The sequence below is a fragment of the Salmo trutta genome, chromosome 6 (genome assembly GCF_901001165.1).
Source record: "Salmo trutta chromosome 6, fSalTru1.1, whole genome shotgun sequence".
Lineage (NCBI taxonomy): Eukaryota > Metazoa > Chordata > Actinopteri > Salmoniformes > Salmonidae > Salmo > Salmo trutta.
This window is the reverse complement of record NC_042962.1, coordinates 27,839,369-27,854,935: the sequence shown is the minus strand read 5'-3', so window position 1 is coordinate 27,854,935 and position 15,567 is coordinate 27,839,369. Positions and strand designations below refer to the sequence as shown.

General features: G+C 43.4%; 2 protein-coding genes across 2 annotated transcripts; both read left to right on the top strand.

Annotated features, from left to right (window-relative positions):
* The first annotated feature begins 207 nt into the window (after positions 1 to 207).
* On the top strand, positions 208 to 10,447 carry LOC115195796 (clusterin-like protein 1). Its single transcript, XM_029756055.1, has 9 exons — positions 208 to 277; positions 1,265 to 1,397; positions 3,131 to 3,279; positions 6,215 to 6,385; positions 6,517 to 6,973; positions 7,627 to 7,761; positions 9,538 to 9,752; positions 9,888 to 10,058; positions 10,223 to 10,447. The coding sequence occupies exons 2-9, from the start codon at positions 1,295 to 1,297 to the stop codon at positions 10,226 to 10,228; spliced, it is 1,407 nt and encodes a 468-aa protein (XP_029611915.1). The 5' UTR covers positions 208 to 277; positions 1,265 to 1,294; the 3' UTR covers positions 10,229 to 10,447.
* Positions 10,448 to 10,682: 235 nt separating this feature from the next.
* On the top strand, positions 10,683 to 14,027 carry tyms (thymidylate synthetase). The gene is made up of 7 exons (XM_029756056.1): positions 10,683 to 10,997; positions 11,201 to 11,274; positions 12,600 to 12,774; positions 12,884 to 12,985; positions 13,125 to 13,300; positions 13,436 to 13,507; positions 13,813 to 14,027. Exons 1-7 carry the CDS (start codon positions 10,775 to 10,777, stop codon positions 13,948 to 13,950), a joined length of 960 nt encoding a protein of 319 aa, XP_029611916.1. The 5' UTR covers positions 10,683 to 10,774; the 3' UTR covers positions 13,951 to 14,027.
* The last annotated feature ends 1,540 nt before the right edge of the window (positions 14,028 to 15,567 follow it).

Below are 15,567 nucleotides of genomic sequence, written 5' to 3'. Positions count from 1 at the left end.
AAAGGCTCTGAAGTCATATGGAAAAGATAAGCAGATTGTTGTTGTTTTTTTGTCATGTATGCACTGAAACTGTAATCCCTAGTCAGCTGTGCAGGTGAGGTGCGGATGACGGCAGGCTTAATGGTCGATATTGCAAATAGGCTAATTGGATCTAAGATAACTGCTGTCTACAGTCATATAAATAGAACAATCCTTGGGTAATGCAAACACATCACTCTCGAACGCACGGCGCTACCAAGTCTGCTGCTTCTGTTTTCTCTCATCTCTCAAGGTAAACGTAAGTTTGTGCCGTTCATCCTATAGCATGACGTGTTGTAGCTTTGCTTTCTGATTGGTTTCTGGTATGTATTAAGTAAGTAATTAGGCATGTATGTAGGCTACTATGAATGCTGGTATGTAGGATATCTGTTTGTATTGGCAATAACCGATGACTGATATTGTGGTATGAGAAAGGTATGGTGTGTTTTGTAATGTGTTTTGCTTTTGCAGTCTTCTTTCCTATGGATGGTATTTTGCTCATACTGAAATAGAGATTATTGTCAGTAGGACGAAAAATCTTTTATGTAGCATTGAGTTGCTATCAGGGTTGGAGTCAAATCCATTTTAATTACAGTCAATTCAGAAAGTAAATCAAATGTTCCTTATTGAAAAGCATAGAAGAGAATTGGAATTTCAGTGTACTTCCTGAATTGATTGGAATGGAAACAGAATTGACCCCAACCCTGGTTGCTATTCAGTTTACCATGTAGTTTGCCAGCCACTATTCAGTTACTTAATTTGCATTTTAGTGTAGAGAGACAGATTATTTATTTTGTGAAGTTGGACATATATCTTTTAGGTATAACCCATCCCTAACATTTGAACAATAAGCATAAATAGTCTATCTAGCTATTGATTGTACCCATCCGTTGCCCTTTATGACTTCGAAATCATTGGCCTATTTTCATGACTCCTTTGAATGTTTAAGATATTTGCACCCCCTTGTGGCAGACAACGAAATCCCTTCGTCACGTCAGGTGTCTATTCAAATCCTCTTATCTGTGAAGATCAGACAAGATCAAGAATTGTAGATGAATCAATGACTTCCGGGAAGGTTACATAAGAAGAAGTCATCACTCTAAAGCCCAATTCAAAGTCCACAGCCGCAGAGCCACGGTAATCCGGCGGCCCATTGTGACATGCCTACGGGCCAGTCAAGAGAGCACGTTTTTCTGTATTGATCTTACTTCAAGTAATAATATTTAACCAATTGGTTGTGTTTCAGAGCTGCACCTGTGAGAGTAAGCAAGTGAAGATGAGAGCACTGCTGATTCTCACCCTCTACATTTCATCTCTTGGGGTCCTGCATTGTGGCCCCGACCACTCTCCCCCAGAAGTGAGTGAGGATGTTCTCCAGGGTGAGACCTCTTTTGAAATGTACTATACCACATGCAACTTTCATCACCTTTATCCAACATATGACGTTTAGCAAACCCTTTTATCCAAAGTGACTTACAGTAGTGCATGCAAGCATATTCATATTCCTTGAACCCACAAACCTGGCATTGCAAGGACCATACTTTACCAGGTCGATGTCACATAATGGCAATCAAATGAAATAAAATAAAATATTATTTGTCACATACGCCGAATACAACAGGTGTAGACCTTGAAATGCTTACTTTTAAGCACTTAACCAACAATGCAGTTCAAGAAACAGAGTATTTAATAAAATAAACAAAAGTAAATATTAACACAATAAAATAACAATAACGAGGCTATATACAGGGGGTATGGGTACCGAGTCAATGTGCGGGGGTACAGGTTAGTCGAGGTAATTTGTACATGTAGGTAGGGGTAAAGTGACTATGCATAGATAATAAACAGCGAGTAGCAGCAGTGTAAAAACAAAGGGGGTGTCAATGTAAATAGTCTGGGTGGCCATTTGATTAATTGTTCAGCAGTCTTATGGCTTGGGGGTAGAAGCTGTTAAGGAGCCTTTTGGACCTAGACTTGGTGCTCTGGTACCGCTTGCCATGCGGTAGCAGAGAGAACAGTCTATGACTTGGGTGACTGGAGTTTGGGCCTTCCTCTGACACCGCCTAGTATATAGGTCCTGGATGTTAGGTATCTTGGCCCCAGTGATGTACTGGGCTGTACGCACTACCTTCTGAAGTGCCTTACGGTCGGATGCCGAGTAGTTGCTATACCAAGCGGTGAAGCAACCGGTCAGGATGCTCTCGATGGTGCAGCTGTAGAACTTTTTAAGGATCTGGGGACCCATGCCAAATCTTTTCAGTCTGCTAAGGGGGAATAGGCGTTGTCGTGCCCTCTTCACAACTTTCTTGGTGTGTTTGGACCATGATAGTTTGTTGGTGATGTGGATACCAAGGAACTTGAATCTCTCGACCCGTTCCACTACAGCCCCGTCGATGTAAATGGGGGCGTGTTCGGCCCTCCCTTTCCTGTAGTCCACGATCATCTCCTTTGTGTTGCTCACGTTGAGGGAGAGGTTGTCTCTGACCTCCTCCCTATAGGCTGTCTCATTGTTGTCGGTGATCAGGCCTACCACCATTGTGTCGTCAGCAAACTTAATGATGGTGTTGGAGTTGTGCTTGGCCACGCAGTCGTGGGTGAACAGGGAGTACAGGAGGGGACTAAGCACGCACCGCTGAGGGGCCTCCGTGTTGAGGATCAGCGTGGCAGATGTGTTGTGGTCTACCCTTACCACCTGGGGGCGGCCCGTCAGAAAGTTTTTGTCCAGGTGGGAAAGAGGCAGTGTGGAGTGTGATTGAGATTGCATCGTCTGTGGACCTGTGGACCTGTTGGGGTGGTATGCAAATTGAAGTGGGTCTAGGGTTTCTGGGATGATGGTGTTGATGTGAGCCATGACCATTCTTTCAAAGCACTTCATTGCTACCTACGTGAGTGCTACGGGGCTGTAGGCATTTAGGCAGGTTACCTTCGCTTTCTTGGGCACAGGGATTATGGTAGTCTGCTTGAAACATGTAGGTATTAGAGACTCGGTCAGGGAGAGGTTGAAAATGTCAGTGAATGCACTTGCCAGTTGGTCCGCGCATGCTCTGAGTACATGTCCTGGTAATCCGTCTGGCCTATATCCAGATGTTTTCTCTGTTGGTTCTGGGTCCAGGGCTGTCGAGGGATGGTGAGCATTATGTTGACGAGGAGATGAAGAGAGCCTTGTTTGGGGTGAAGCGGATGAAGGAGGTGATGGAGAAGAACCAAGAGAAGCATGAACACCTCATGAAGACCCTCAAAGAAAGTAGCGACAAGAGGAAGGTAAGCTATTTCACAGACAAAGCAGTGCACATAAAATCATCATACAGTAACATATACAGTGCATTCATAAAGTATTCATAGCCCTGGATTAAATAGTTTCTTCCCCTTCATCAATCCACACACAATACCCCAAAATGACAAAGCAAAAACAGGTTTGTAGAACTTTTGTCATATCCAATTGGTAGTTACAGTCTTATCCCATCGCTGCAACTCCCGTACGGACTCGGGAGAGGCGAAGGTCGAGAGCCGTGCGTCCCTCGAAACACAACCCCGCCAAGCCGCACTGCTTCTTGACACCATGCACGCTTAACCCGGAAGCCAGCCGCACCAATGGGTCAGAAGAAACAAAGATGAATGGAGCAAAGTACAGAGAGAATGGGTGAAACTCCCCAAATACAGGTGTGCCAAGCTTGTATCGTTATACCCAAGAAGACTTGAGGCTGTTATCGCTGCCAAAGGTTCTTCAACAAAGTACTGAGTAAAGGGTCTGAATACTTATGTAAATGTGATATTTGGAGAGTTTCTCCCATTCCTCTCTGCAGATCCTCTCAAGCTCTGTTAGGTTGTATGGGAAGCGTCGCTGCACAGCTATTTTCAGGTCTCTCTAGAGATGTTTGATCGGGTTTAAGTCCAGACTCTAAATGGGCCACTCAAGGACATTCAGAGACTTGTCCCAAAGCCAATCCTGCATTGTCTTGGCTGTGTGCTTCGGGTCATTGTCCTGTTGGAAGGTGAACCTTCATCCCAGTCTGAGGTCCTAAGCACTCTGGAGCAGGTTTTCATCAAGAATCTCTCTGTATTTTGCTCCATTCATCTTTCCTTCGATCCTGACTAGTCTCCCAGTCCCTGCCGCTGAAAAACATCCCAACAGCATGATGCTGCCACCACCATGCTTCACCATAGGGATGGTGCCAGGTTTCCTCCAGGTGTGATGCTTGGCATTCAGGCCAAAGAGTTCAATCTTGGTTTCATCAGACCAGAGAATGTTGTTTCTCATGGTCTGAGAGTCTTTAGGTGCCTTTTGACAAACTCCAAGCGGGCTTTCGTGTGCCTTTTACTGAGGAGTGGCTTCCGTCTGGCCACACCACCATAAAGGCCTGATTGGTGGAGTGCTGCAGAGATGGTTGTCTTCTGGAAGGTTCTCCCATCTCCACATTGGAACTCTGGAGCTCTGTCAGAGTGACCATCAAGTTCTTGGTCACCTCCCTGACCAAGACCCTTTCCCAATTGCTCAGTTTGGCTGGGCTGCCAGCTCTAGGAAGAGTCTTGGTGAGTCCAAACTTATTCCAGAATGATGTAAGGCGACTGTGTTCTGGGGAACTTCAATGTTGCAGAAATGTTTTGGTACCCTTCCCCAGATCTGTGCCTCTACACAATCTTGTCTCGGAGTTCTACGGACAATTTCTTCTACCTCATGGCTTGTTTTTTGCTCTGACATGCACTGTCAACTGTGGGACCTTATATAGACAGGTGTGTGCCTTTCCAATTCATGTCCAATCAATTGAATTTTCCACAGGTGGACTCCAATCAAGTTACAAACTTCTTCCATTTAAGAATGATGGAGGCCACTGTGTTCTTGGGGACCATAAATGCTGCAGATCTGACTTCCCCATACACAGAAACCCATCACATATTTTCTGCCTCATAAAAAAAGTCTCATACAGAGACCACAAAGCAGTCACTGAGTTGTGGATGTGGACTTAAGGAGGGCGTAGATGTACAATTTCAAAAAAACTGTTTTTGCATTGTCATTATGGGGTATTGTGTGTAGATTGATGAGGGGAAAAAATGTTTTAATCACTTTTAGAATAAGGCTGTAACGTAACAAAATGTGGAAAAAGTCAAGGGTTCTGAATACTTTCCGAAGGCCCTGTATAAGGTACCACGATAATAACAAATCACAGATTATTATCTGCATATTATTTAAGCAGTGAAAGATAGCACTTGGTTGAACACACCACATCATTTAAGGCACGAGCCGATTTGTGTTAATGTAACTCTATTAAGCACATGTACAAATATGTAAGTTATGCTCTTCCCCGAGGATGAGAATGTCCTCGAAATGAATAAATAACGTCATATCTGATTATATCATCAATAAAATAAACCCCACTGTAAGAAATGAATCCACAGTGAAAGATTGGAGTCCAAACAGCATTAATCATCCTGAATCTAACGGCCTGTGTCCCAAATGGCATCCTATTCCCTATATATTGCATAGGGTTTAGGGTACCATTTGGGATGCAAACAGGCTCTTCTACATACACTGACACCAACGATCTGACATCCCCATACACAGACACCCATCACATATTTTCTGCCTCGTAAAAAAAAGCTCATACAAAGCAGACAGTGAGTTGTGGATGTGGACCTAAGGAGGGCGTAGAGTACAGCCCAGTCAGGATTAATAGGCTGACTGTAGATTTATCTCTGTGTTCTGCATTCGTTCAGAAGGGAGGGTACTGTGAGCCAGGGCCTAGGAGGACCGCTGAGCTGAAGGGGCCTCAGAACCACATCCTCTTCTTTCTCTCCTCATTGACCACACATTCACCCTACACACTGACAGAGATTAGTACAGAGGTAACCAGGAAGAAATGGAGAGGGTACAAGGACCATTAGGCATGGTTATATGAAAATGCAGCACAATACTTTTTCATAGTTGATCATTGAAATGTGGTTCCATTAAGTCTGTCCAGTTGATCATGCCTGTTAATACTTATAAAGAACATCCCAGTTTGCTTTTGAATTTACAATTTTGGCTGCATTTTAGTTCCCAATATGGTCTATTCCAGAGTGAAGTTTCCTCTAGGTACAGATCTAGGATCAGCTTCTCCTCTCCCAAGCCTAACCTTAACCATTAGTGGGGGGGAAATGCAAAACGGACCCAAGATCTGCATCTAAGGGCAACTACACCTTACTCTTTATTTTACTGAAGGGGGCAGTGCAACTGGCCACAGAGGCGGAGCTAAAGCTTCAGAAGGCGGAGGAGCAGTGCCATGATTCGCTAAGGACGTCATTTATGGAGTGTCGACCCTGCCTGGAAGACACGTGTAAGACATTTTACACCTCCACCTGCCGAAGAGGCTTCTCCTCCTTCTCTTTCAAAGTAAGGCCTTTATCTCTGCCTTCAAGGCCCCTTACACATCCATGGCTGCATCGACCCATGTCTTATCAAGTAGGCCCAAGATTGGTACAAATTCAGCTCCATTTAGGTATTTGGTTGTCTTCTGCTCACAGGTTGACGAGTTCTTCAGGAAGTTATCCTCCCAACTGGAAACTCCAGACCAGGTTGTCAATCAGAACCAAGATAACCTGAACCAGACCCAGAACTCAGACGATCCAGATCTTGAGCTGGTGCGGCTGAATGCCTCCTTCAGTCAGATGCAAGGGAAAATGAGCTCCCTGCACAACCGGAGCACAGAGCTGGTCAACAAGATGCACCAAGAGTTTGGCCATGGCTTCTGGGTGGCCTTCACCACTAAGCTGAAGCCCAAGCCCCTCTCCCCGACACAGGAGTCCCCTAGTGGGGGCTTCTTCATGGGCATGGGCCGCCTTAGCAGCATGGGCCTAGATGATGTGCTGGAGGAAGTATATGACTTTGGCCGGGCGGTAGTGGAAGACTTCAGCGATGGAATGACAGATGTCCTGGATGAGATGCAGGAGGCTGTAGATGAGGAGTCTTGGCAGCAGAGAGGTATCCAATGATAATAGCCATTCGATACACATTCAGACTACTGGTAAATTTGATCGTTATCAGATTTGTCAGGAAATACAGTATCTATTTCATATACCATTCATATACCATTATATAATGTTGAGATTTCAAGATCTAAGTACTATAGTCAAAGGTTGTATAGTATGAAGATGCCTAGAAACTGCTCCTCCAATATAAATCCCAGATTGCACTTGTAGGCGATGTCATGGCAACGTTGGCTAGCTAAGCTCATGCGCATAAACACGTCATCGTGTCTAACTGTCATTCTCGCACCGAACTGCTCATGTGCAGGCCGTCAAATCAGGGGCACTCCTTCATCACTTTCATGAGGATGGAGTAATAACATGTTCAGCTACGTAAGACATTGACTCGAATCTAGTTTGTGCCTTTAGATTTAGAGACAAAATAACAACCAAGGAAGAATTGATCACTTCTCCCATTGACTTCCCAAACCCCAAACCCCTGATTGGTCTGTCGAGTCTGCTTCGCAAAGTGTTCCCAAAATAATTTCAATGTTGGGCCTCTGGGTTTAGAAACTCTGTGCTATAGTTATCACATTGTTGTTGTCTCTCTAATATGATACAGCTCTGATTATGTTTTCCTGTGTGCTGTGCCCCTTTCCAAAAACACAGAGTCATTCCCTAGCTGGAGCTGGGTCCCAGTTCCATTCCCAGACATGTATCTCTGCAGACAGCTCCGCAGGCAGGCAGCAGAGTGCTGGCAGCTGCAGAGACTGTGCGAGTCCTGTCAGGAGACTTTGGTGAAAGGTAAATATTGATGATCATTATTGAACTTTCATTTAATTAAAAGGTTTCCTGTCCTATTGGAACACATGGTTCAAATTACACATTGCGCCCCTTGGGGATTCCCATGAAATGGTGTTCTACAGTCTAGATTCTAGACTGTTAACTTAAGTGTTTGAACCATGCCTGTGTAACAGAGTTGGTCTCAATTTGCAAATCACTAGCTTTTCTAGTGTAATTAGCTAAGACAGGGACAGGTAAGGAAGCTATACTGTTAAGCAAGCACAGTGTTATAGGGGAGAATGGGGTAAGTTGAGCAAAATGGGTAAGTTGAACTATCCTTGTTTCTAGGAAACCATACACAAAATGTCTCATTTCACCAAATAGGAGGAGGTTGTCAATTCATGGAGTTTGTGAAGGAAGAAACCACATGGAAAAAGTGGTAGCAAGTTAGGTCCAAAAACTGATTTTCACCAAGTCTAATTAATTTATTGTGTTAGAGGTTTCATGATGCTTGTATCTAAACCAAAGTAGATAATTTAAAGATTGTTCTATAGATCAGTTGTGGTCTCTAGAAACTTAAATATGAGGTCCTAAACCTAGCAGGAAATTGCTTCCTTGTAACTGTGTGGGCTATGTTAGGTTGCGTCAATTCAAATCTGGTGTCAGAACAAAGAGAAACTCTGGTCGCTAGTACTGTTTCACAGCTGTTTATTAAGCTAAGTAAATAGTGATAAATGCAATGTTCGTATATACGGGCTCACTGTAACACCTCGCAGGGCAGACAGAGAACTGAGTGACACATCCTTTGCTTTTCATTAAATACTCTGACAGAGATAGTTCCCGCTCACTGCTGGCCTGTCAGAGGGAGGATGAGCGTGGTTTAAACTTACTCATCCTATCGTTGGCGTGCAGGCTGGTCCCAGCCTCTAGACGCATCATTGATGCCAAACGTAGTTGTCTTCCAGTTTATCTTCGTGTGTGTACCCGAGAGTCAGACACCCAAGGACAGTGTCTGTTTTTATGCTACAGTTAGGACAGTTTCTGTTTTTGTGCTACAGCTATCTTCCATTCTACCAGTCCCTCATGTACACATGTCCTTGAGTGGTTCCACAACCAGGCAGTGTGTGTGTGTGTGTGTCACGAGTCTACTCAGCCTACACCCCTACTACCCAGCAATATGCTACAGTTAGTCACATACACGGTCTCTTAGGACATAATAATCACACAAGCATGTAGCTTAACAAAACAATAAAACATATTGATACATATGCTGATGTAAAAAGATAATTATACCTTACAGCTAATATAGTCAAAATGTTTGCCTTGGGGTAAATTGAGCCAATGGCAAATTGAGCAAATTGAAGTGTTTTTGTCCTAGGCATAACGCACGGCATTATCGCTGGGATATGAGGTAACAACAGGGCCTGGCCTATGTTAAAAGTGTTTTAAAAAGTGTTTAAAAAAAAGTTAAACCTGTGTTAATAGCTGCTTAAAATTATTAAAAGACAAAAATGTGATTGTGTTGAATTGTGTTTGGGAAAGAAAGATAGACATGGTTTTAAAAGGTAGTGATAATATTACATTTAGTACAAAAAGTAGGCGGCTTAACATACCCTGTCCAGCGGTAATGTTTACATCAATTCTGATTATTTCCAGGGATACACAACATCCTGACATACAGTATATGTAGACATCTTTGTTAGAAAGAATACTATATTTCCCTTGACAGAGTGATGCTGAATGTAAGAAATGTCTCAATTTTCCCCACTCTCCCCTATCTGTATCATGTTCCCCCAGAGTGTCCCAGTGTTAGGGAACTCCACTCTGCGCTGGAGGAGACCTACCTGCTGCTCAACACGTCTCGTCTGCAGTATGAGGAGATGCTGCAGGTGGTCCAGAAACACACGGATGACACACACACCTGGCTCAACACCATGGAGGCCAAATATGGCTGGGTGACGCAGCTCACCAATGGCACCCTGGGTCCTCAGCACATCTTCGGTGTGAGCGCGGTAAGTTCACAGTACACACGTAAATGGTTGTCCTTATGTACCTCCGATGATGATGATGCTGTTGATGATGATTTCAGCCCTTTAGAAAAAAACTAATATTATTCTTATGATTACCGTGTTGTTATATGTTTTCAGGTGGTTCTACAGGTGAGGGATAACGGGTTTAAAGGTGACACCAGAGTGGTGTTGAACATCCTGAACTCTCCTTCATTAACCCTCTCCGTCCCAGCAGAGCTAGAGGTGCAGGACTCTGCCTTCATTCAGTATGTGGTCCAAGAGGCCCTGGCCCACTACAAACAGTCAAAGGTAAGTATAAAGTCTGCAGCTAGGCAAAACACACATGCCATGATTACAGTACCCAGACAATTCCTTATAATTTACATGTCTCATACAGTATGCTATAGGCCCAAGCTAGTTATAAATGCCAAAGTAATGGGTTGTATCCTGCATTGTTTCTGATCCTTTCACAGATATGAAGTAATCCGAGGATTTTGCAAGCTGTGCTATTTATAAGACTCAATTTGCCATTGTGTGTCTACCAGTTCCTTGGAATGGAGTATTATGTTTAAGGTTGTATGCAACATTAGGTCGAGCTATGAGCTATACTCTACACACTAAGTGATGGAATAAAAAATGCTTACGTGTTTGATCAACTTTTACATTTAACTGATGATTAAACTGTGACTGTGAACATTTCCATGGTTCATTTTTTATTTATGTTCATACATCACATAAATACCCCCGAAACAAGGATGTGAAAGTATGAATTTCGAGGCATATAGAGAGGCGGGGATTACATTTTGCGCGGTTTTTTCCCAATCTCCCATTGGTCCAGTTGTAAAACCAAGATGCACGCTTGCCCTCGTCTCTTACTTGATTGGAGTTATATCTTCTATGTAGGCGTGTCTTCGAGAGGAAAACCAAAATAAACCGGGAAATTTCAAATTTGACAAGGGAGTTGAAGAAGGCAACCAGTGCATGAATTGTGTCAGTATTTTATTTGTGTTAAACTAACCAACAAAATGCCTGCTACTTCTGACATACACACAGCGGCACCTTGTAAGAACGAGGAGCCTAAGAAAGCAGATAGTCAGGTGGGACAAAGTTCGTTCTCTCTCTTATGTGATGAACGCGGGTATCTGAACCAATGTGAATACATTTTGCAACATGGACATCGAAAGGGAGACCGAACGGGAACGGGGGTCATCTCAGTTTTCGGTTCACAAACGAGATACAGTCTCCGGGGTAAGTCGATTTAACTAATGTTCAGTATGTGTTGGAAGTTGTGCGTAGCCTGTTAAAACAAGTCAATGCACGATTAAAACATTTTTCCGCCATGGCGGGAATTGCATAACCTAAGTTGAACGTTACCTCATTAAACTGGCTTTGCATGGGACCTCTGTTCAAATGACTAGCTATTTTTGTATTTTTTTCGTTTATCATTCCAGATCAGTTTCCTTTGCTGACGACGAAAAGGGTTTTCTGGAAAGGAATTCTCGAAGAACTACTGTGGTTTATCAAAGTAAGAATGAAGCCAAGTCTTCCGAAATAATGCACCAGTGACCACGTTTACATGCACACCAATATCCCGATATTATTCGGAATACTCAAGTGTTCTGTTTTTGAGTTGACTAATATTAACATATCCCCTGAACAATAACCCGGAAAAGCTTGTATTCCGGTTATGTGAAACCAGGATAAGATGCCTAGGATATGCTGATTTTTAGACGGGAAACTGGCATGCATAGCCTAGTAGTTAGTGTTGGACTAGTAACCGAAATGTTGCAAGTTCAAATCCCCGAGCTGACAAGCTACAAATCTGTCGTTCTGCCCCTGAACAAGGCAGTTAACTCACTGTTCCTAGGCCGCCGTTGAAAATAAGAATTTGTTCTTAACTGACTTGCCTAGTTAAATAAATAAAGGAGAAAAAAATAAAAATGTAAACAACTTATTCGGTTTACTGTTTGTCGCGGTCTGCGCAGGCTCAGTTGCATAAATCGCGCCATCGGCACACAACACCCTAGACTGCTAACACATGATTCAAACGTCATCGCACAACACCATAGACTGTTGGCAGTCTGGTGACGTTTCCATCTGATTGTCAAACAGTAGGTTACCTGTGTATTTAGATCCACCATAATAATGCCATTTATTTTGCTGATACTCCATACAGGACCTTAATGCATACTGGCTACTTTCACCCTCCAATATTTAACTACATTTGTTAGGCCATTTGTTTGTCAACTATAGTTAACTACATGCCGCTTCTCTTCTGTCATAACTTGTTGCGCTAGAAGACTAGTGCTCACCAAAACAATAACGTCATGCATCGATAGAATGAATGCATTAATCTAGTTAACACGAACCGGGATAAGACGCAATAACTCCAAAACAGTGGAAAGATTATACACAGGTCCAATGTTCAATGCCATCAGTTTGATCGGTTTTAAGGAAATTAAAAGCTGAGAACGATGAAACACGTTTCTGAGAAGACTTCGGTTCGTCTGGACATGTTTTATGTGGTTGAAATACTGTGTGTCCATACTTCAGTTACTGTTCCATTTAACCCATATGAAATTCAATTAGGAATATTCTGTTTTCACGGATACAGGGATACTCGTGAACAGGATATCAAATATTAACAGATATTCCTGAATAAGATCTTAAGTGAGATATGAGCTACTCTCCGGAATACTGTGTGCATGTAAACGTGGTCACTGTTATAATGCATTGAATTTAATGTGCCAGTGTCTATACACACTTTCATACTATTTCCACTAGATGGCGCGCCATACCAATACATCGGGCAGAGAAGTTGACAGATCTTGTTCTGTGTGTTTGCTGTAGGGCTCAACAAATGCCAAGGAGCTCACAGAGAAAGGGGTGAGGATCTGGGACGCAAATGGATCGAGACAGTTCCTGGACAAAATGGGGTTTACAGACCGGGAGGAGGGAGACTTGGGACCCGTGTATGGCTTCCAGTGGAGGCACTATGGTGCAGAATACAGCGACATGCACAAAGGTACATCACCCTGACACCGATATGGTGTTGTAGGATTATGTTGAGTGTTTCAATCCAACCAATTTTAACTGTAGTGCTTAATTCTCTTGCATAATACTTCACTTTATAGATTACACAGGACAAGGTGTTGACCAACTACAGAAGGTTATTGACACTATCAAGACTAATCCAGAAGACAGGAGAATCATCATGTGTGCATGGAACCCCAAGGGTATTTGACAAAAAATATTCCATTCTGATTTTGCATAGGCCTAGATATTACATTTGCAGTAATGATTTCACTGTGTATTCTATTCTTAAGAGTCAGTGTTGGTTTGTATCGCTCACACCCGCTCCTGTGCTGTTCCCAGACCTGCCCCACATGGTGCTGCCCCCCTGCCATGCCCTGTGCCAGTTCTATGTCATTGACGGGGAGTTGTCGTGCCAGCTGTACCAGCGCTCGGGGGACATGGGCTTGGGAGTGCCCTTCAACATCGCCAGCTACGCCCTCCTCACCTACATGATCGCCCACATCACAGGACTCAAGGTGGGGGCAGACACTGGTTTAAACTCCCTACTCTCAACACCTCCCTTCCTTTTGACTCAAAGAAATGATGATATTTTAACCTTTTTTAATAAGAGGTGTAGTAAAACAGGAGATTTCTTGCCTTTTTCCCTTTAGCCTGGGGATTTTGTGCACACTCTGGGAGATGCTCACATCTACAGCAACCACATCGAACCCCTCAAAGTGCAGGTAGGTTCATGACTGATACAGCAACACGGGCAACTTTGGCGTTGAGATATACACTGCAGTGACAGGTGTGTAATGCTACGGCCAAAGAGATGTATACATGCATACAGTGCCAGTCAAAAGTTTGGCCACGCCTACTCATTCAAGGGTTTTTCTTAATTTTTTACTATTTTCTACAATGTAATAATATTGTGCATTTTGATGTTGTCCGTCAACGGATGACTCCCGTTTTTAAGAACCATTGTCTCGGTCTATAGTTTTCGGACACGTCTGGCTGCAGCCTAAACGTGATGACTCTTCCCTTACAGCTCCAGAGAGAGATTCGGCCCTTCCCCAAGCTGAAGCTACTCCGGACGGTTGAGAAAATAGATGACTTCCGTGCAGAAGACTTTGAGATTGTTGACTACAATCCCCACCCCACCATCAAAATGCAGATGGCAGTTTAAATGGGCTTCAATGAGGTCCTTTTTTGTGTTTTTTTATTTTTTTTGTAAATAAAGCAATACTTTCTGAAGGCACTGTATCTGTCAGTCTGTGTGCCTCTCTCTGTGTTCCTATAGTTGTGCGCTGCATTATGAGATTTACTGCATCCAATGGCGTAAGTAGATTTACCAGTGTGTTGTTGGGTCCAATCATTTGCCATATGAGGCTTCACTGGTGAATGTCATCCTCTAGGTCAGCCCCCACAGTCTTGCACTAAATGATGGATGGACCAAGTTCAAAGTGATGGTGGGGGCTGACCTAGAGGATGACATTCACCAGTGCAGTCTCATACCGCAGATGATTGGACCCAACAACACACAGGTAAATCTAATCTGTTACGCCATTGGATGCAGTAAACATAATGCAGTTGATTGGACCAATTCATCCTGCAGCCAATTGTCTTCTGTTTAAGATGATTGATGCCAACCAGAGGTTGGACGTAGGCGACCTGGGGGACCAGGCTGGGTGAGTACAAAGCCATGTGGATCGAAGAGCCCACCTCCCCTGACAACATCCTGGGACATGCTTCCATCTCCAAGGTGATAAGGGGAAGTGAGAAGGATCTGAGGCCTGGGCTCTTTCTGAATTTGTCTTTCTGTGATTCCTCACATCTTCATTCTCAACTGTATTGGAGAAGGTCCAAGGTTTTGGCTGTTACACAACCAAATTTGGGGAAAAAGTGAATACTTTGTGTATTAAAGTAGTCAAAAGTTTAGAATTTGGTTCCATATTCCTAGCACGCAATTGAGAACATCAAGCTTCTGACTACATATTAGTTGGATGTTTTTGCAGCTCTGATTCTACTGATAGCTACGCTATTGAGGAAAGATGTACTTTCTATGCCTGTGATATGTGGTTGTCCCACCTAGCCATCTTAAGAGGAATGCACTAAGTCGCTCTGTACAAGTGTCTGCTAAATTACTGAAATGTAAAAAAAAAAATTAACACTGCATTCAGGACCAATGCTGTGGCCAACTGAATGAATCCTTTCTCTGGTCCAATCCGGCACAAAATGGGAAAAAGTACTGCATATACACACACCTTTCTGTGAAAGCCGGCAGGTAGCCTACTGGAGAGAGCATTGGGCCAGTAACTGAAAGGTTGCTAGATCAAATCTCCAAACTGACAAGGTAAAAATCTGTTGTTCTGCCCCTGAACAAGGCAGTTAACTCATTGTAAATAAGAATTTGTCCTTAGCTGACTTGCCTAGTTAAATAAAAGGTTGTTTGTGGTGAAGTGGCTGTGTGTAGGCCTTCTCACCCATCACATCTGCCCACTGCTGGTGAGAAGGTAAAACCCAATCTCCTCTAGATTTCCCCACAACTTGGGTTGACAGGGTTTCCACACCACTGCAGTTTGAAGGGACAAAAGTGAAAGTTAGTGATTCGTTTGAAAAGTGGATAGTATTATCCTCAGACAAGCAGGTAGGTTGACACTGGGACAACTAGTGTCAGCCTGCATTTGTTCTAGTGCCTGTTAATACAAAGCCAGCCTGTATTGTCATGACGCTGTGGATAACATGTATTTGTTGGTTACAGAAAGCCAACCAATTATAATACTCAATGTATTGAAATGGTTTA